Source organism: Antedon mediterranea, chromosome 1 (genome assembly GCF_964355755.1).
Source record: "Antedon mediterranea chromosome 1, ecAntMedi1.1, whole genome shotgun sequence".
Classification (NCBI taxonomy): Eukaryota; Metazoa; Echinodermata; class Crinoidea; order Comatulida; family Antedonidae; genus Antedon; species Antedon mediterranea.
Window position 1 is genome coordinate 5,335,124 of NC_092670.1, and position 21,962 is coordinate 5,357,085.

At 33.7% G+C, this 21,962-nt stretch overlaps 2 protein-coding genes across 4 annotated transcripts; one reads left to right on the top strand and one right to left on the bottom strand.

The window, feature by feature from the left end:
- Window positions 1-46: 46 nt before the first annotated feature.
- LOC140054537 (uncharacterized) lies at window positions 47-21,905 on the bottom strand. Of its 3 annotated transcripts, XM_072099571.1 has the most exons (6): window positions 21,864-21,905; window positions 20,246-20,343; window positions 13,667-13,733; window positions 1,674-2,477; window positions 1,117-1,274; window positions 47-721 (listed from the first exon to the last, which is right to left on the bottom strand). In XM_072099571.1, the coding sequence occupies exons 3-6, from the start codon at window positions 13,722-13,724 to the stop codon at window positions 599-601; spliced, it is 1,143 nt and encodes a 380-aa protein (XP_071955672.1). In that variant the 5' UTR covers window positions 13,725-13,733; window positions 20,246-20,343; window positions 21,864-21,905; the 3' UTR covers window positions 47-598. The 3 variants fall into 3 exon arrangements, with proteins under 3 accessions (XP_071955672.1, XP_071955680.1, XP_071955687.1); XM_072099579.1 differs by lacking the exons at window positions 20,246-20,343; window positions 21,864-21,905 and adding an exon at window positions 15,963-16,071; XM_072099586.1 differs by lacking the exons at window positions 13,667-13,733; window positions 20,246-20,343; window positions 21,864-21,905 and adding an exon at window positions 3,353-3,507.
- On the top strand, window positions 21,063-21,431 carry LOC140051462 (uncharacterized). Its single transcript, XM_072096685.1, has one exon. The coding sequence runs from the start codon at window positions 21,063-21,065 to the stop codon at window positions 21,429-21,431; it is 369 nt and encodes a 122-aa protein (XP_071952786.1).
- Window positions 21,906-21,962: the final 57 nt, after the last annotated feature.

Genomic DNA, 21,962 nt, shown 5'->3' on the forward strand with positions numbered 1-21,962 from the left:
CATTTTTTATAATACAGTAGTTTTGTACTGAAAATTATATTTGTTCATCTTCACTGAGCTTGCTTTAGGATCACAGCTGAAAATAATGTAATAAATTATACAATAGCTTTCATTTTATTGGACATTTTTTAAAAGAAGTTAACACAATGGAATATAAAAACTGTTCTTGTAGAAAATTACTAGGCTACTCAAAACAGGAGTAGGTGGGAGGTTCAGTTCTTCCCTGCTAAATGTGGCTAGATGAACCAAGAGGTCACCTTGCAGGATAAAGACCATCAGACCATTAAAATGATGCATCACCAAATGATCAAGATACCACGCATCTCTTCAGTTCAGGTCATCATTTAAAAACATGTTGACAAATGTTTCGAAAATTTTAAAGAAGCTGTTCAATACTGATTGTTAGTTTGTACAATTTACTAATGGCCAGACAAAATGTCAAAGGACTGAATGAACACTTGCTTCAAAGCCCAATATGAGGTGGCAGATCTCTCCATCAATCAATGTAGTGTCTGGGCTAGATGTTGATTAGATGCTAATTGTTGAATCTTCAACAAGCTTCACATAGGCTTACATTAACATGATTGTTTTAAACCAATCATAGCTTAGTGAGAGTAACAACTTCAAATGAAGGATTTGTGAAACTTGATGCTTCTGCGTTGTCTGGCTTATCACCTTCAAATGCCAGATTTTCAGCACATTTCATTTCGGTCTTACTTTCCTATAAAAATAAATAATATACAAATAATGAATGAACTAACTGTTTAAAGCTGAACATGTGTTTTCATGAAAGTACATTATTGTCATGCAGCGCCCTCTCTATTACAAAAAAACAAACTAAAAATCCAAGGTATTAAGCTAAAAAAGTTATACAAATTACTGCCCTTCCTGACCTTTGATCCTAATTCCATGAACACCACATGAATGGGAAGTGATGCCAGTCATGCTAGGCAACTGTAGTAGCATTTTGAAGTGTTGGTGGAAAGAAAGGAAGAAATGGCTGAAAAAATAGAACCCAGTCAGCAGAACTAGTCGGCTGCTGACTGGGTAAAGAAATGGACTGAAAAAAACAGAACCCGGTTAGCTGAAGCTGACTGGGTAACAATACCTACTAACCTTAGGAAGTTCAATGTGCATACTCATAAATTCCAGAGGTACATTGTTTTCTTGCCAAGACTTAGGACGGTCATTCTTCTCTCCATTCTTAATCAATTCAATACTTGGTTTAGTAGTGTCTGGTGTCATTTTAGCTTTGTACCATATATTTGTTAAAACTGAAATGAAAAAAAATGAATATTAATATAGTTGACAGATCATTGGCACATTGGCATTAACTAATATAACTGAGCTTCTTGCATACAGTCCCACCTATAAAAAAACACATTTATTAATTTTAATATTATTTGGTATGTTTAAATCAACAGGAAAAAAAATGTATCGTGCATAAAAAAAACATAATTCTTGGCCTTCAAATGCTCTAACCAGCCAGTAAAAAAAATGTATCATGCATAAAAAAAACCAAGAATTCTTGGCTTTCAAATGCTCTAACCAGCCAGTAAAAAAAATGTATCATGCATAAAAAAAAACCCAGAATTCTAGGCTTTTAAATGCTCTACACAGCCAGTAAAAAATGTATCATTGGTATATGGAATGCAAGGTGAATTTATACTCACATATTAAAAATATTGTAAGGAATGTACCAAGAAAGACGGCAAACCACTGAGGTATACTGAGAAGTGGCTCCCTGGCACTACTACTACTGCTAGCTGTTCCCTTTATTTCAGTAGGCTTTGTTTCTTCAGTGGTTTTTATTGGTAAAAATGGTTTTGTTGTTTTAATAGGAGGTTCAGTGGCTACTTTTGTAGTAGACAACGCTACTTTTTCTGTGGATTGAGGATTCTGTACTGTAGTGAGAGACTTGGATGTTTTGGTGGTTGTACCAGCAATTGTTGTTTTCCCATTTATTGTCGTTGAATTGGAATGTGTAGACGGATGTGGTTGTTCACTTAATGTTGTTACTAGAGGATGAGGTGTAGTCCTTTCTTGTGTTGATTGTCCACTTGGTGTCGTTATTTGAGAACCAGTGGTTGTTCTTTTCAATGAAGTTGTTTCCATATTTAGAGTAGTCTCTTGAGAATCAAGGGTTGTTCTTCCTTTTGATGAAGTAAGTTCTGTTGATTCAATATTTGATTCTGTCGTTTTATCAGTAGATCCCTGAATATTAGTTGTTTCAAAAATGGTTGTTGCAGAGTTTGGAATGGTGCTGACTATTGCACTTTTACTGGAAGGAATTAAAGTTGTTGGCAGAATTGAACTGGAAGGCTTTCTTGTGGATGCTGGTGCAAAAGATGTCAGTCCATCAATGGCTGCGGAAGTTAGTGATGTATGCACCAAATCAGATGTTTTAATGTCTGTTGTTAAGATATCAGGTGTTGTTTGGGACTGTGCCATGGGTATGAGCAAAGATACGAGAAAGACTAGAAGAAAAAAAACCCAAAAATGTTATACTTTGTTACTATACTTTATATTTTTTATAGTATACTTTCATTGATAAAACAAAACCTAAAACATGCAAAAAACTTTCTCTTTTTATTGTTTTGAATAGTAATTAGTATACAACAAAGTATTAAAAAATTAGTCTTTCACTCAGTTCCACTATACATAAATACTAACTGTACATGTAGGTGTTCAGTAATAACATTACAACATTTGCAATTTTCAAACGTCTCACTATCCAACAGATAGAGGGCAACAAATATTAGTTGGTTTGTCTTGTGTATTTTAGTATTTTTCATCATTATTGGTTATTCTTAAAATCACCCAACCAATTATTTTATTTTTCAGATTGTTGACAACTTCAAAAAATTCACCATATTTTTCTTATAACCCAGCAGGGGTTGGAAGGTCTCATATAGCCAGTTGTATTGTTAGTGGATTTAATATTTCAGCATGCAACTATTAATACATTAACACTGACAGGAAAACAAGAATTAGCTATATAGGTATAAAACATTCTAAAATCTTTCATTTTTTAAAACAAGATTGGTCCAAGTATTTATCCTCACTCATGCTAACTAGATGGTTTTCTTTTTTGCCTCATCCTCTCTTGATGGAACGTAAAGCTGCTGAACTGATGTACATAATTAAATGCACAATAAAAGAACTATGCTGGATAGTTTCTGGATTTGCTGACAACGTGATACATATTTCCCCACTCTATAAACTAAGGACGAATACACTTACTGTACAATTTGTAGAATATCTCAATGTTTTATATAAATAATGATTTAAGTTTAAAAGGACATACAGTATTACATGAAACAGCAAGTAATAATCTAATTATTCTACTTACCAATTAATATGTTAATCATGATGTCTTAAGAACAACTAACACAAAGATTATATTAAATTCCAAGCTTTTAGATCATAAATAACAAACTTTAAATTTTCTTCTCTAATGTACCCTACTAAACCAGAGAATTAGTGAAAGTGGAATGAACATTGCTAGACCAACATGAGACAAGCACAGCAAACCACTTTATACTCAACTCATAGTCTCTGCCCATGTATTGTAGTTGCATGGACACTGATTGGCTGGCTGCTATATGATTGGCAGGTTTAGGTTCATTGACTTCAGATGTTTATTCATTATAATATTTATGGTCAGTAATATAGTGCAATAAATAAAAGGCATTGTGTAGTAGGTCTACTGTCAGTACAATACTGTATGTACTTTGACATACATACTGTACACAACAATATAAGAATATCAATTTTAAACAACCATCTAAGACCCCATTTACACTTACGATTTAGGCCGGCCCTGGGTCGGCCCTGGGTCGGCAATTGATAAGTGTAAATACTCCAAAAAGTTAGGCCGGCCCTGGGCCGGACGCAGATCTGGGCCACCTCTCCAGGTAGGTTCAGGAGCGGCTTTTACGTTTGGGCCGGCTTACGCAGTGAACCGTGAACAACATTTGACCTTTTTATGAGGTTGTTGTTATGACGATCTGACATTTTCAGTACATACCTTCCTCCTTTTCGGGCGACAATTTGTTTTCTTCATCATTTATATAGTTAAATTTATTTTCAGACATCTTCTTTCAATAAAGTATTCCTCCGCTTGTTTCGCATATACATAAAATACAGCCATATTATATATAAAACAGTGGGGTTCATTTTGTTTTTAATGGGACAAAAAAACAACAATACAGTATAAATATAAAACGGTCGGTTCGCGCGGAGAGTTGAATTGACGATCGAGAGAGAAAAAATGTAAACAAACTGTACTTTGTATCCCAGCATGCAATGGTACTTCCGATAAAATTATTTACGACCAGTAATCTGCGTCGCTAGTGTAAACGCTCTGGGGCCGGCCTAAAAGATAAATATTTGCAACCGGCCCAGGACCGGCCCTGGACCCAAACGTAAGTGTAAATGGGGTCTAAGATTTGAAAAAAATGTATGATGGAGTTTATAAAGTTTGATTTTTCATTTCATTTCATTTATTTTGTCTCAGATATAAAAAAACAAACAAACAAACAATAGAGAGGGACAGGATTCCCAAAAGCGAACTAAATCAAACTATCAAGTGGGTCTCCAAAACAAAACATAATCATCCAACAAAGAAATATAAAATTACAACATTCATTTAATATCTTCAGCTACAGTATTGTGACATACCAAATATGAGCATATGATTCCATTTACACATATAGAACGTTTAATTTTGCAAGTTTGACGATGCAAGATTCAATTGTTTTTACTGAACACAATCATTAAATAGCTAGACTAGGGCATTTCAAGCTTATGTCTGCCTACAGTTAAATTCTGCTACAAAAAAAATGTCCTCCCGAAAATATTTTGTGATTACCACTGTATTAATATTAATAATATTGATAGTACTTTGTATGATTTGGCTTAATTGCATTACCCTGTGTATAGGAGTTTGGTGTAAAGAGATACGTTCTTCCCATTGTTGTCCACTTTCTTTAATAATGATTTGAAGTCACATTTTTAAATTTCATATACCAGTATTCTATTAGCATAGATCCATGGTATTAGTAACTCTAGTTTATTTAATCTTGTTTATTTTGTTGTTCAATGAAAATTTTGTAAACAAGACCTCCATTTTGTACTGCATAAACATAAGAACCAAGTATATTTTTTCCAAAGTCGGTTGAAGCTCTTTTGAAAGTTTATTGATTTGAAATAATTGTAAATTATTCATGAATATCACGATCACTGTGCAACTTTTAACTACAACACAAAATAACGATTATTTGATTGTCAGCTATATAATAGTAGTATCTTGAAAGATTGCATTTTGGCTAATGTTAACATTCAATGACCAACTGTTAATTTAAACAGTTATTTGGGGGGTGTCACGAAACCTAAGACCACGAAAGCTAAGATCCCCTAAGACCTAAGATCACGAAAGCTAAGACCCAAGAACTAAGATTACATATTCTAAGATATACTACAGCTTAAAAACAATACTTGTTTATCCATACATAATTTTAAACATAGTAGGTTTCATTTAATACCACAAATAAAATTAAATACTACCGCAAAACATAGATAAACTCACGTTATTTTCGCCCGTTGAGTAAATGTATATTTTTTCTTTACAACAAACAAACTTGACGGGTTGTTTGTTGGTATATATTTACTCCATTGTGTTGGTTCAGAGGATGTTTTTCTTTCGCACCTGCCTTTCTTGTATTTTGACTCCAAATGTGTTAACTAACTTTATCCTGAATACCACACTTTAAAATTAGGACTTATAAGTACTTTCAGAAGGAGAAACACATAAAAACAAATAAATAAATCCTTTAAATTGATGATTTTACAGACGTGTTTCTTTGTATACTGTAACTCCTCATGCTCAATGTTTTTGTTTCTATGGAGCGCCAAAAGAGCAACAATAATAGTAGAAGTATAAAAACAGAAAGAAAACGAAACAAAAAAACTAATATTATCATGATTTTTAAATTAAATTTTATTTGCGAGTATTTATTTCTTCGTACTAGCATGATATATATACTATTATCATTACAATTTTAATTTTACATTGTTCCATCCACACTGTAGATGGTCTCCACAGAGTTTTCAGCTCTTTTGACGTTCCATAGAAACAAAAACATTGAACATGGGGTAGGCCTACTGTACTGTTAGGCTAGTCATGCAAAATTCGCAAACAGTATGTGTGCGAGAAAAACGTCTGTAAAATCATCAATTTAAAAATGTATTTGTTACTTTTTATGTGATTCTTTTTCATAAAAGTGCTAATTCTAAGGTGTGGTATTCAGATTCATGTTGGGAGTTAAAATACAAGGCAGGTGCTAAAGATAAATATTTGTAATCTTAGTTCTTGGTTCTTAGCTTTCGTGATCTTAGGTCTTAGGGGGTCTTAGCTTTCGTGGTCTTAGGTTTCGTGACACCCGTTATTTGGGAGCACAAATTTAGCAGAAATTTGGTCAGTTGAAGTAATTATTTTATTGAAATTTATTCAGAGGTTTATGCTTAAAAAAGTGTTGTTTTTTAGCCTTAATAAAAACAGAGACAGAAAAAATGTAAGTTCAGATAACTATCAATGTAACAAATAATATCCACCAACAGGTGTTAAGTTAAGTTGAGTCCAAGGAGAATGTAAATCATTATAAAATAATAAAGTACAAGAGTCAAGATGCTGGTAATGCAATAGGCACTGTAATTAATACTCACCTGTTGTTAATATACTGTTGCCATAGAGACATCCTTAATACAACAGGTTGTTACCCAATGGGAGCAATAATCATGTTCAACTTTGTACAGACTACAGTTCATTTCCTACCTGAACTACACTTTTTTAGGATACAGTACTTTCGCAAAAATACAAAAAACAAAAAAAAAAAACCAACAAAAAATGTAAGATTGATATTTGTTTATAACATTTAGAAAATCCTGTCTGTTTTTTCCATTACAACGAAATAATTTATATGATAGCAGGATGTACTGTATGATACATTGATAGTGACATTGAGAAAATCACTTTCATATTGTGGTAATGATCATTGTAGTGTAATAGTCAGAACACTAGTCTGATACCTGTAGTTTCATCAACTTTGTAAACACTGTATTGTTATCCTAGAAGGACTAACATTTTTAGAACACTCAAATCCACCAAAGAAAAAAAAAACAAACCTGTCTTACAATTACATGAAATACAAAAGATTACATATTCACTTCCATGATCTTAATTATGATCAACAAAGATCATGTTGCAGACTAATTGTTACTATTAAAAATAAAGCAAGTTTGGTGCTTGCCACTGTAATGACAACATTATTCACAGAGTACAGTTAGGCAAATGTGCATGCTGTTTGATAATTTGGTATCAAATTAAGACTGGATTGCATTTTAAACAGAAAAGAAATCATATTGAAAACTCAAAAACAAGTATTGCAAATTAATTAGAGTTACTGGTGTTTTTCTTTTCTTCCTTCCTTTTTTTCTTATTGGTAATAGTAATACTGTACTAGAATCCATATTTTTCCAAAAAAAATTCCTAACAAATACAATTGTTTAAACTGTCTTTCTTTCTTACAAATATCAATGCACTTAATCTGTAAATGTTTCAGGGACATAACAATTTTTTTTAATTTGTGTAATTTATCCAAATCAGGAAATCGTACTGGGTTTTTCTGAACGCCTCAACAGTACAAAATACATACTGTAGCCCTGGTCTTAAAGATGTCAATTGAAACCCCTGCTGTTGTATGGATACCAGCAGCTTAAATACAGGAGCCTAGAATTTACCACAAACTGTTTATTTTGTGAATTTATATGAACATTCTGGATATGACTGAAAATTATTATTTTGAATATGAATGTACTGTGGACTTTGCTCTACAATTACTAATTACTATTATTATTACCTCTATTATTACCCTATTACCTTATTACTGTATTATCGATTAAACATTTAATATTTTTATATCGTTTTCATTCTTTGAAAGGAAGCGAATTGTTGATTTGATTGTCTGACATGAACTTTATACAGAGAGAACTGAGCAGCACAAGTGCAATTATTGGTTGACTGGCTTCACTGGATCTCTCAGCTGGATGAAAGAATGTCAATTGAGAGATTCCCTCAGGAGGTAAACTTTACACTGACACTGACACACCAGTAAAAATTCACCATGGTCCATGTAGTTCAAAATATGCTTTTTAGTAAGTAGAGAGTGCTGTTATTTACTATACAATACAGTACAGCAGTTTTAGAACATACTGTACTAACATACTATAGAATTTGAATAACCAATTTAATAACAATTAATAGGAAATGACTACAACACGAAAATTATTGTTAAAATTTGATTTTAAACATCTGATTACTGTATATTATTCTCAAGAATGTACAATATAGCCAATAAAATTCAAATAAAACCAAGATGATACAGTATGCCTTATTTTTGTATTTATGTTTCATTTTCATACCCAGGATATATAATTCCCTTACCCACCTCGTATATAAACCCCTCCCTCGAATAAATTCCCTTACCCACCTCGTATATAAACCCCTCCCTCGAATAAATTCCCTTCGTCCTGAACAATAACTTCCCTGTTAGTGTTAGGCATTTATTCAAATAAATGTATAGCACATATCAAGTATTTTCTAGATTTTCTAGGAATCTAAAATATGCAATAGAGGCACACACACATGACAAACAAGTGCTTCCGGGGTTTTCTCCATCCTATGTGTGGTGGTAATTCGTTTCATGATGCACTCAAAGCATCTACAATGCAGAAAATCATTGAAAGAAATCAGAGAAATTAATTTAAGACTCTACATACTGTAGATTTTCTCTAGCCTCAGTGAAAGCAAGTTTAAAGCCGGCTTTTCACTAGGCAAATTTATTTGCATGAATTGAATAGTATTAAGGCCTGTTTCTATAGAGCAGAGAATATGGTATTGAATACCGTTCTTTTCAAGAACCATTTTTTCTTGCCAGCAGAAATGGGTCCCCACAAAAAACCCCAAAAAAGAACCAATCTTAAAAACGGTTTCAAAAACCCCAATTGATTGCGGTCTCGATCGCAAAGAACCGTTCTGAAACCAGTTTCCGCGGAGCAATTTTTAGCTGCAACACAATCGCGGTCTCAATTTGACCCCAAAAACTGAACTCTGCAGTCTGCTGCACTGGGACGATTGCGGTCAACTCGCAGTCAAACCCGCGCGATAGGACCTAGGTCTAAGTCATTGTTATTTCTCTAGATAGTGAGTATTTTATTTAACTAAAAAATGTTGACCGATGCCATTACGAGGTTCGTAAAAAATATGTGAAGGGAAGAAGATGAGGGGACTTGTCGGGAGTCAGAAGAAAGACTCACGTAGGCCTAGGCCTACATGTTTTTAAGAATATTGTAAAGCGAGTTCAACTTGACAATATCAGAGGGTGCGACGTACCTATACTTTAACCAAGGACCACGATAACGTTGTTATTCCCCCTTCTATGATGAAATGGATGCTATTTCTTGGGGATCGAGCTATGCGAAAAAAAGTAAACATGACCTCGATCCAATCGCGCTTCCGCCTAACGAACTGCATTGTGGTGTATATAATGAACGCACATGGACCGAACCGGTTTTATTGGAACAAAAATTGAGCTGCAACGCGATCTTTATTTATAAACAACAGCCGAAACCGGTTTCCAAAAAACCGTTCTTTTTTTATTTTTCAATAGAAACAGGCCCTTAGACTAATGTCGACGCGTATTATATCAAATCAGAACTCAGGAATGTTTGAAAAGGGTATTGCTAAATAATAATAATAATACCACATTTATATAGCGCCCTTTTCATGAGTAATCATGCTCAAAGGCGCTTTACAAGCATTACCCCAGTATTTTTTGGGATCAAACACGTATGGAAACATACTCCCATAATGCAGCCGGTAACCAGCGCAAAGTTGTGTCTAGATCTAACTGGGTACCCATTTATACACCTGGGTGGAGAGAGGTAACGTAAGTAAAGCATCTTGCCTACGGATACAAGCAATGCGGCGAGAGTTGGATTCGAACCTAGGTCTGACGATCGGTAGTCCAACGTCCAACACACTGCGGCACACGCCCTCACGCTAAACACTGCAAACCTCCGAAAAAACATAGCAAACCAACAAGTTACTGAATCGTGTAGTCTACTAGTACTACACACTTAATATGTCAATATCAAAAAATAATAAATTTGTGTTAACTACTTATTTTTGGTGTTTAGCAATACCCATAGAAAACAGGCTTAACAATTATCAATGACGGTATCATCAATAGGCTGGGTAATCATCAGGAATAGTCCTGAAGAGGGAGATGAGCGCCCCTTCCCACCGATGAGTTTCGGGATCCCTTTGACCCGTCAGGGTCCCTACCCTAGGGTTACAGGTCTCAGGTTTTTAGTTTAAAAAAAAAATGAATTAGTGTTCCATGACCTTCTCATCAAAATCAGTGTCTCTCATTGTTGTGCTATGTCAACACAATGTCAATGACCCAATAATGGGGATAGCTATGCAAGTAACAAGTAAGTAAGTATATACAGTACCTGAATCAACTACTAAATATTACAACATAATTATAAGGTAGCAAAGTGTTAATGATCAATTAATTGAGTCTGTGAAGTGGTTGATAACACATTAGAATGGTAATAGTTTGATTATACCTAATTACCTTCACCTTTATCAAGTTTATAGTCAGATAAAATGATAATTACTTGATATTATCTATTTATAACTATAATGAGATATTAATAACAGGGCAAGACATGCCAAGGCTTTTTCAACATTCCTATAATTAATAAGTAGTATGTTGAAGCTGCAAGGCTCTGGAACTATCTTATTTGATAAAAAAATATATAAACAAAATAAATATACAATTTTTCACCAAAAAAAAAAGTGTATTAAACTACACAATAGTAACAAAAAAGTAAAGTGATGTAAGAAGAAGAATTTTTTTTTTATGATATTGTGTTATTCTAGATAACCAATTATTAAGATCAAGAGGTTCTATGTTATTTTTAGGCAGTCTGCCAAATTTTTAAAATATTCAATATTGTCAAAAGAGCACTGTTAAACACAGTACTTATTACTATTAGACAGATTGAACGAAGGTGTATGATCTTTATATCAAAAGCGACGATCCATGAATATATCGATTTGATAAACTTTGAATTCATAGATGATTTCTCCTCCCCATCCCAAACATTATATCAATTTATTAAGTAAATTATTATTATTATATTGAACTATTCTAACTGCCAGATACATCAATTGCACTTGGACTGACTTTTATGTAGTGCACAGGCCAATACTGGTATTTTAATGAGCACTGAATTGGCAGGCAATGGCCTATAAATCACTGGCATGTAAAATGATGACAAACAGAATGACACTTTGCACCACTAATTAAGGATAAGACAACCAGGATCATAGGTGATGAACTCTGGATATTGCTACAAACTTCAAGTGTTATAATTGATAGTCAATTGTTCTATTGCCATCAAGATCCAAACTTTATTATTACATAAATGTTGGTGAAGTTTTACTAATTTAGATAATGTGGTTGGGGGAGGAGGGTGGGGGTTGAAAGGATAGTTGTCCATGTATTTTTTAAATTGTTTGTGGGGTTAAAATGGATTTTACTTCATTCATTTCACTAGCTTCGGCTTTGACTTTAACTTTAAGGAATGAATGGAGTTACACTATGTATCTGTAGATATTTTGTAAAAATGCCCAGAAAGTATCAGAATGCATTGAGAGAAGGCCTTTATATTAATTAGTGGATTCATTTAAACCTCTCGGAGAGAGAGTCAAGCCTAACTAGGAAATGGTGCCCAGTGTATATAGATGATGAATTTGTGTCACAGTGGCTGTGTGTGAACTAGTACACCGGGGTAACCCTCTATTTGTGTCGAAAGATGTACTAGGTTCTTTAAAGTGCACATGAGCCAGATGTGTACACTGGAACTACGGTTTATAGTCCTTATCCGAGAAGACTTGTTCTACCACCAGAACCATGGAGCGACTGAGCCTCGAACCCTTGCCAATGTTATGGCTACGTATTACGGTTCTACTGTCTTAATTTAATTAATAATACTGAAGAACACACAAGGAATTCAACAAGGAGCGTATCCATTATGCAGTAACAGTATAGACCACTCAGGGGTCCCAAGTCTACCACTACTTGCGGTAGTCTACCGCTTTTAGTACCCATCTACCGCGCTACCGCTATCTCGACGTTTTCTACCGCATTTTGATTTTTTTTACCGCATTTTCAAATTTCCCCATATTTTTGGACAAATTGATTTACGGTTACACCCAGGCTCAGCCCAGGTCAACAATAGTCAATAAATAACCAGACAAAAGTGAGGCAGGATGTTGAAACAATGTCTATTCATGCAGTCTCCGTGGTCTATTAATTATTGTATTTTTATTTGTATGCACTGCCTTTGTTAAACCGTAACAATAATATAAACATGCACGGTACTACACGCCGGACGTAGAAAAAAAGAAGCGTGCAACCAACCGTGAATCAATCACGTGGTAACCGGAACACGCGATTATTAATTTTGGGAGGATCCAAGTTTTAACTAAATAAACGCTTTGATTACACAGTGGTTGAGACGCGTTTTTAATAGTTATTACATTTTTAAACACCCTCATAATTAATGGACTCTACCAATGTTGATCCGCTGCAAAGAACAACAGATCGCACATCGCACGAGGTTGTTGAGGCGGTGTTTTACAGTATTTGGTTTTACTGTACGATTCGATAATACGAACATGTTAAATGGATTCGCCAAGCAAGTACTGTAGGCCTACGTTTAATATGGTTTAATAAAAAATTTACCTAAGATTGTCGTAAGCTCTTTTGTTCAAACTTGTTATTTATAGCAATAATCCACCCGTTCCGGCATGCACGCTCTAGGCCTCCAGCCTAGGCCTACTCCTCGATCGATGTCGCTGGTGGGGACTTTCCCAGCGATAAGAAATCGGCGAAATAGCTCATCATAAACGGCCTACACTTTAATGTTATATCTTTAATGCCAGTGTAATTACGTATGGATAAAACAATATAAAACTCAATGTTTTTCATCTGAAATAATATGTTAACTTGCGTAATGAAGCACAAGACGGATTCGGAATAGTTTTTGTGTTTAAAAATGGTAGCTAGCTAGGGCCTATAGAAGCCCTAGGCCTGTGCCTAAAAAAAATGAGTAAATTCTATTGGGCAATACTATCATGTGTAAATATTGTACATTATGTAATTAAGTTAAATTATTTCATATACTGAATTTTAGTTAAAATACAGTATATATTTTTTAAATTCTTTGTACTGCACTGAGGATGTATCCATAAAAAAAATAAGAATGTAAAAATACTGTCACTGATGGATAAACCTATGTAAAAATTAAGCCAACTTATAAATATTGTATATATATGTAACATATTTAGTTAATTAAGAGACGTAAAACAACACGCGTGTTGATTTTCGATTCCCCGCGCGTTGACTTTCGACGCCCCGACGAATTGAATGTGGTTCACGACAAAATCTCCTGCGAATGGACTTTCCCAAGTTGGGACCTCTGCCCACTACAATTTGAACATTATACCAATTAAACATTTTGTCAAACTTACCTATAGTAATAAGGTAGTCCACTGATTTTAGTCTTATGAGGTTCCTTTTGAACACCATGTTGCCCTCCTGAAGAAATAGAGAACAAAATGTAGTATTAATAACAAAATTGTTATAGCTCTATCTGGAATACAAATATAATAATGACACATAAATAAAATATTCCTCACAGGGTCATTTGAGCAAGAAAAGGTATAAAGAAAACAGTCTAAACACCTTGACAATGAATGAAGCAGTAATATATTTCACAATGGTACAGTAATTGTGTAAAGTTGGGAAATAAAATGCAGAGATTGTTGGGTTTATAGTTGTTTTGAATACAATAAACAATGTAATCCCTAAGGCATAGCAGTAAATAATAAGTGAATTACAAAAGAAAAAATAATCTTTGTCTCGTGAGTTCTTCCCATTGTAGTCTTAAATCTCAAAGCTGGTAATAAAACGTCAATGTCACATTATTTTTTGGGACTATATTTACATTTGCTAATAAAATATGTTATGTATTAATCAGGCTATTGTATACAGTAATTAGTGATTAAATAGTGTTCATGTGACAAATGGAACATACTGTATCGTACTGTACAGATCATTTATATACACAATTCTAAAAAAGTGTGTGTATACTCATGGCACTTCATAGTATAATATAAATCATAGGCTTTGGAACAATGTGAATGAATTGAATGATTTGTAAAGGGAGTTCCCCTGTTATTTACTTGGTGGCTAAAATCAGGACAATGAGTCTATTGTATGGTAGCATACAGCAGCTATTCTGTAACTTAATAGGAAGGCCCATATCACACAACATCTTTTGATCGTTTATTTAGTAATTAAGCTTGGTTTCCACTAGAACGTAACGCAAGGACGTAAACGCAATGCAAGCGTTTTAACCAATGACAAGCGAAGTTATAGACAGTTAGCAATCACAAGCGAATAAGCCATCGCTTGTGATTGGTCAATTCACTTGCGTTGCGTTACGTCCTTGTGTTGCGTCGCTAGTGGGAACCACGCTTTAATATAGGTAATAAGTATTAGTGTCGGGGATATAGATTGCGAAAACCGGTCTCCTCCTGTTATAAGCATCCCAAGCTTATAAAACACATGAGATATTAGTATAAAGGTTCATCTGGATCACTGTATGGTATTCATATATGAGATACCCTTATGCTTGGTCCCAAGAATAGCAACACAAGGACGTAGATGATTCGACCAATCACAAAAGCAATGGATTATTTGAACAGTAGCTTGTCATTGGTCAACTTTTAAAGTAATTCTTTTCACAATCAAGGTAGCTACAGTATTCTTAAAAAATGAGCTTGGTTAAAACAATTTTAGAATATGGAATAAATTCTAACAAGGCATCCCTTATTGACATTTCTACAACCAGTCCCTTTTTAGTAGTATACTAATTGCATAGAATTCTCTTGTATACACTACTGAGCCATGCTACAAAAATCCTTTTGTGGTAAAATCTCCTTGAAAAAATTAAATATTTACCAACTAGGCATTAGCTGTATATTCATAAACTTTAACGAATAGGCTCTAGTAAACGTTGATAATCTGTTCTGTGTTAATATTGAGTTGTAGGATCAAATCTGTGCCATGTACAGCGATTTAGTTTGTTTTTCAAAGGCAAACAATAAATATAATCAGGCTATATGAGGGTAATTTGATGTTTAAAATACTTGACTTTGTGAAAGAAAGTTTGTAAATCAGTGACTCTTCATTAGAACTAAATATAAATAAATATAGTCATAATTGTCCCCAACCCTAAGCTTAATGAAAATTTGGATAAAGGCCCTCTAAAGACCAATGGAAGCCCGCCATATTGCAGATGAGGAAAATGAGAGAAAAGTATCCTCCCTATTAAAAGTATGCTATCAATACAGCAAACTTGCTCAAATCCATGAGACTTTATTAGCATCTTATTGTTATTATTATTGTTTATGTTGCCAAGATTGGCTTGATATCAAATGTTATCACTATACCAGGAATGGAGTTGACATGTCAGGAGTAAACATTATGACATTTAACCGGATTTTAACCCATGATCTAAGCATCTTAACTAAAGGTAACAACAACAGTGATCAATGTTATTTATCAACAAAACAATTTAAAAAAAACAATATACTATTAAAGAAAAAAACATCCAAAAAACTATGATATATTATAATATAAACAGAGACAGAATAAATACTATAAACCACGATTATTATACTGAAAATTTAACTAATTAATTAGAAACGATAGAGATGTGTTTCAAATCAAATCAATTATTTTCAAAAAATAATTACTCACCAATTGTCAAAAGAGAAAGTAAATAAACAAATTTCACAGAAAGCTGAACATTAACACAAAAACACTGTGCGTACGTTGACTTGTTTTTCGGTTGTGTTTAATACGTGATGTATGTCTTTCTGTTCACGGATTATTTTAATACGAATCGAAACGATAACATGTGATTAGCCATAGGCAAGAGCCACATACTGAGTGTAAGAAACCAACACGACAGCCACAGAGAATAAACCTGATTTCATGTCTCATTTTTTTGGTGTGTCATCTTATTTCTTCCATGCACAGATTGTCTCATAAAAATGAGTCTTTATTACAGAATAATGATAATGACTCAGAATTGCGATATGAATGGTGTCTTTGCTGGTTTAACTACCACATAAAAATGTTAACTGAAGAACATATCATTATTCATTGAATGAACGAATGATGAAACTTCCGCATATACACAAAATAACGGATTCTGATGACGTAGAATTAATAATAAGATATATTCGGCATGTCAACAATCTTGCCAGGAGCAAGCAACATGCGAACAGAAGGTCTGAACATTTAAACAATGTTTGCAAACTAGTTAAAATGACATAAAACAATACATGAACTAAATACTGTACAAAACATTATAATGAGTTTAAGTGAAAATAAGGATTAAGTGAAAATATTGAGTTAAGTGAAATAATGATTTATGTGAAAATATTGAGTTAAGTGAAAATAATGATTTATGTGAAAATATTGAGTTAAGTGAAAATAAGTATGAAGTGAAAATAATGAGTTATGTGAAAATAATAAGTTATGTGAAAATATTGAGTTAAGTGAAAATACTGAGTCAAATAAAAATTAAAACTAAAAAGGCATATTGTAAATGTGATAAAGTTAGTATGATAAAATCATGTAATCAGTAATTTGAGTTTCTACACTTTGCTGTACACACAATTTTTGTACACTTTGGTACGCTTATATGGGACATTGATAATTTTTTCGTCTTCCATTAGAATCAAACATTAATACCAGCTGTGTTCATTAAGGTTGCAGAAAGTGATCTTAAGTTGAAGATTTTGTGTAATTGTAAAATTATATATTATTAATATTATCTAAAATTTAATATGTATAACATATAATAAACCACATCTTTATGAACTCAATTTCACATCACAGGTTTTGTTTTTAAAATAAATAAGGCTATCAACATTGTCCGGTAAGCTCTGTAGAGTGATTAATTAAGTATAATGTATCGCATTATTTTCAAAATGAAGAAAATGGATTAAGAAGACGTTGATCTTACAGACGTGAGAGAAGATGACGTAAACAATAATTGTAGAGTTTGCAAAAAAATTTTTCTTGGACACTTCATTATTATTAATATCATAAATTAATTTAAAATAGTTTGTGCATGATTGATTTTTTTTTTATTAAAAATAATTCAATGAAAACAGTAAATTATCAATCCAGTTATTTAGTCAGAAGATATTAATTTGCTCATAAGTTAAAAGGAATTGAGCTGAATACTGGTTTAATATTCATTCACAATGCTGGACGAGTTTCCACTACTTTTTGTTTGAACTGCAGTATAAAAAGTTAAATTTTCAATTCAATTCAACTTAACATTTATTTCTTCCTTCAAGAAAATGAGGTAAACATAATAAATTCAAGTAAAATAACCAGTCAAGAATGAGAAATATGATGATTAAAAAGTATAAAGTTATCAATAAAAGGAAGTAGGCAGTGAACTCAAAAGAGAACCTACTGTATAAAAACTGTTACAAATTTCAAACAATGTCCTACAACGGAAAAATAAGTTATTTCTCCGTGCTACAACAGAAGATTTTATTAGCAAGCAATTATCAAAATCTATATTTTCTATCTAATTAAATTCTCGAATTGACAGCAAGTATAACTCAGAAGAAACATTCACATCAATCTAAAGCCAGCAATAACCACTAAATAACTCTAGGAAATACATTTGGATTTGTTTAATATCCATTGACTTATATTGCTAATGTATATTGAAAGTACACTAGCAGACTTAATGACAATTTCACTATTTATGGGGTTTGATTAATGATTTCCTGTATACTGCAAATGCACAAAATGAATGTAATAAAATATCTTAAGCCCCTTTCTCACAGAGCTGAGTGCCAGGAATATTGCGGAAATATACCATTACCATGCCGGTATGGTTTTCTGTGTGAACGGGTCGTCTTGGCATCATGCCGGCACCATGCCGGCATCGACATGACCTGCTTTAGACCTAGTAATATTCTAGGGATATTCCCCGCAATGCCAGACGGGCATTCTGTGAGAACGTAACGCCGTTATATTCCGGGGTTCCCTGTCGAGGCTTCAGACACCTTGCGCGGTCAAGTGTATCACTTTGGCGCCGATTCAATTCAATTAACAATAATAATGTCGAACTGGAGGGATAATGAGATAAGAGAGCTGCTAAGGGGACAAGAAGAAATTTGTAGCATAATCTATAGCAGGCCTAGGCCTAGCTCTTTGTTGGTGCCTAACTAGCCTGACCCTTCGTCGCCTTGTAAATTGTACAGCCTTCTAAGGTGTTTTACAGATTGCCGATGACGGCTAATTAATTGCTGTACCTGTATAATATATGCACAATATACTGTACATAGCATGTATTGCATAAATATGCTATAAAGGAAGATAATAATCTGTAACCTAACATTCGCCGCCATATATCCCTAGACAAAAATAATAACAATAAAGGACGCCCTCAATAATTATTTTGTCAGAGACTTTTTATTGGCCGAATATGCCCGACTCCTTTCTCACAGAAAGACGGTATATACCGGTTATATTTCCGGCACGATAGTCCGATGAGAATGGGTATATGCCGGTAACGATACCGGCACGACGCCAGCACTGTACCAATATATTGCAGACACATCTGTGAGAAAGGGGCTTTATAGTAATATAATTATAGTAATGTTACTAGTAAATACAAGTTTTTTATAGTCAATTTCTTTAGAATACAGTTGATCCTACTATTACTATACTAGTAACACTAGTATTACAAAAACGTTAGGTAGATATCTGAGAGAAAAGGTCCAGACGGTAAACAACCGTCCACTTTAATGAAGTTTTTAAAATATAAAAAATAGTTTAAAATTTAGGAATTGAACTGTTTGTTAATAATACTGTACGTTTATGACTCTAAAAAACTATTTAAATCAGTGGATGTTTGTTGACCATTAACATCATTACTAATGAGCTCAGAGGGCTAAATGGTCAAATGATGGTAAGGCAAACAGCGGTCATTCCGGTTAAAATAGTGTTGAATAAATCAATTCATTTTGATATTATACACACTTTTTAACCGCACTATGCTGCAGACAGCCGCAGAAACTACAGTAGATTTAAAATACTTACTATCTTTCTCTGATTGGTACAGTAGGCCCTACTTTATACTTCCAGTGTGAGCTGGAATACTGTACAGCTGCATACAAACAATTATTTGTATGCAAAGTTAATACACAAACTGTAATTAACACATAGACAATGCTATTAAACATATGCTGTCATTGGAAAAGCTGTAATAGGTAGACACAATTTGCATTCACATGAGTGAGCACAAGTGTTTATAAAAGCTATAGCCTGAAAGAAGCAGTTGTGATGTAAGCCTAGCTTCAGGGAGAACCACACACCCTAGTGTATTCAGTGACAAATATTCCTGTTTAGCTGAATCGGTTACAAAAATATAATACTAAGGCGTAGCCTGTAGGGCTTGAGGTACAGTAAAAAGAGATGCAATCTACTTTAATAGTGAGAATATTCCCTTGAATACACAATTAGCCCATTTAAGTTTATGAATGTCTAGGTACAATAAGGGCTTATGTGGGCTATAAGGAGTTCAACCATGAAGTTGGTAATGCTTAGTTGAAAAGGAGAGCAGTGGAGACACGATTTAATGAAATGTTTTTGTTTCGAACTAGACAACTATCAACAATGGTAAATCTCTTATTGTACAAAACTGAAAGTATGCAATAAAAATTGTTTAAACTTGCTGAATACCTAACAATACAAATTGTAATGTCTGTTTATCGTCATCTTTTTTACAAGTAAAATACAATTCTAGAGAAGACCCCAAATGATGGTATACTACCATGTTACCATTATTGAATAAATAAATGTTTTTGAACTTGAACTTGAATTTGGGGGTAAAGTATACATTTTCTAAATAAGTTTAAAAAAAAAGATTAACAAGACATTATAATAAAAAAAAATTGTAATTATGTGTAGATTTAAATAATAAAAAGGTTTTTTTTTCTTACCTGCAATATTAAGTGATCGACATTTGGAACTTTCAAACAACATGGAGTCAGTAATCTCTACTACTGAATCAGCCTTTACCAAATTATAGGCCTAAATGCTAAATAAAACCAAAAAATAAATGTATAATAAAAAACTGGATTCAACAACAAAATGTTTTAACTTTATATGTATTTGTATACAAAATAAGAAGCACCAACAGGTAACAGGAAATACTTATTAAATATAGTAGTTACAAAGACTCAAAAGAAAATAACTTTTTTTTTTTAAATCCCAGCATTTTTAAGAGAATATCAAGGAGATGAGATTCATGAATACAAAAACCTGTAACATTTCCGTGGTTTATTACTTCCAGCAGCATACACTACAGTACATTCCAACCCTACTGAACCACTCGGTAGGGTATCGATTTTGTAATAAAATCAGGAATAAAATGCGGTCTATGGGGGGTCTATGCCTATAGCCTAGTTAGTATAATAAATATTCCTTCTTGAACTAGGCCTAGGCTAGGACCTAGTAACTATAGATTTTTCAAAGTGGTTAGGATTCCGGCAGAATCAACGCAATTTATTGGTCAATTGAAAATCGCTCATCATCATGTCTTTCTTTTACACAGTCAGAAGTTGTTTGTAGACCCTATTAATTAATTAATCTTTAATAAATTATCGTAATTAAACGGTTTCAAAATATCTCTGTTGAAACGTCAGGAAACAAATTTTTTCCAGTCAGCACCTTGAGGCCCCCCCCCCCCCTTTATTAGGCTAGGCTTACTAGACCCTCCTACCTACCTTGGAGAAGGTGCAGAGAAGAGCTACAAAGATGGTCAAGTCAATAAGTGATCTACCATATGAAAAAAGGTTAGAATATCTTGATCTTCAACCATTAGAGACAAGAAGACTACGAGGAGATTTGATTGAAGCTTTCAAAATTTTGAAAGGCTTTGAGGATATTGACCCAAAAGATTTATTTAAATTGTCTCACAACATCAGAACCAGGGGACACAGCTTAAAACTATATCGTCCAAAACTTAGAGGAAATCTTATGTGCAGGGTCAACTTTTTTACCATCAGAGTCATACATCACTGGAATTCTCTGCCTGAATATGTAATACAAGCCTCTTCAGTGAACATCTTTAAGTCTAGACTTGACAACTATTTTCGGCTAGAAATGGAATCTAATAGGCACTAGCCTAAACTATTTCCATCAAACATTAAGTGTAAGTGTAAGTGTACCTAGCTAGGCCTATAACCTAAACTAAGCCTTTAGTTTAGACCTTGCTAACTAGGCTATATAGGCCTAGCTAGCCCTAGTAAGCTAGACCTACTAGCCTATAGGCCTAGAGAGGGCCTAGCTAGGACTATGCTACTACTAGGCCTAGCCTGTAACTAGCATAGCCTAGATTGTCCTAGATTAGTAGGCCTACCTAGGCCTCTAGGCGAGGCCTAACTAATTTAAAGGCCTCCCTATATAGCCTAGCTAGCCTATCCTATAAAAATATAATAAATACGGCCTAGCCTCTAGGCCTACCTACCGTACCTAGGGATAGTTCTAGCCTAGGCCTAAGTTATAGAGTCATAGAGCCTAATTTAATCATATTAATTAATTTTTAATCGTACAAACCAAGGAAGCAGAGTGAAATTAGGCATATTCTGTTAATATATTATTCAAAAACAATGGTCTGAATTTCGCGGAATTTTGTTTGCCGCCCTCTACATTACG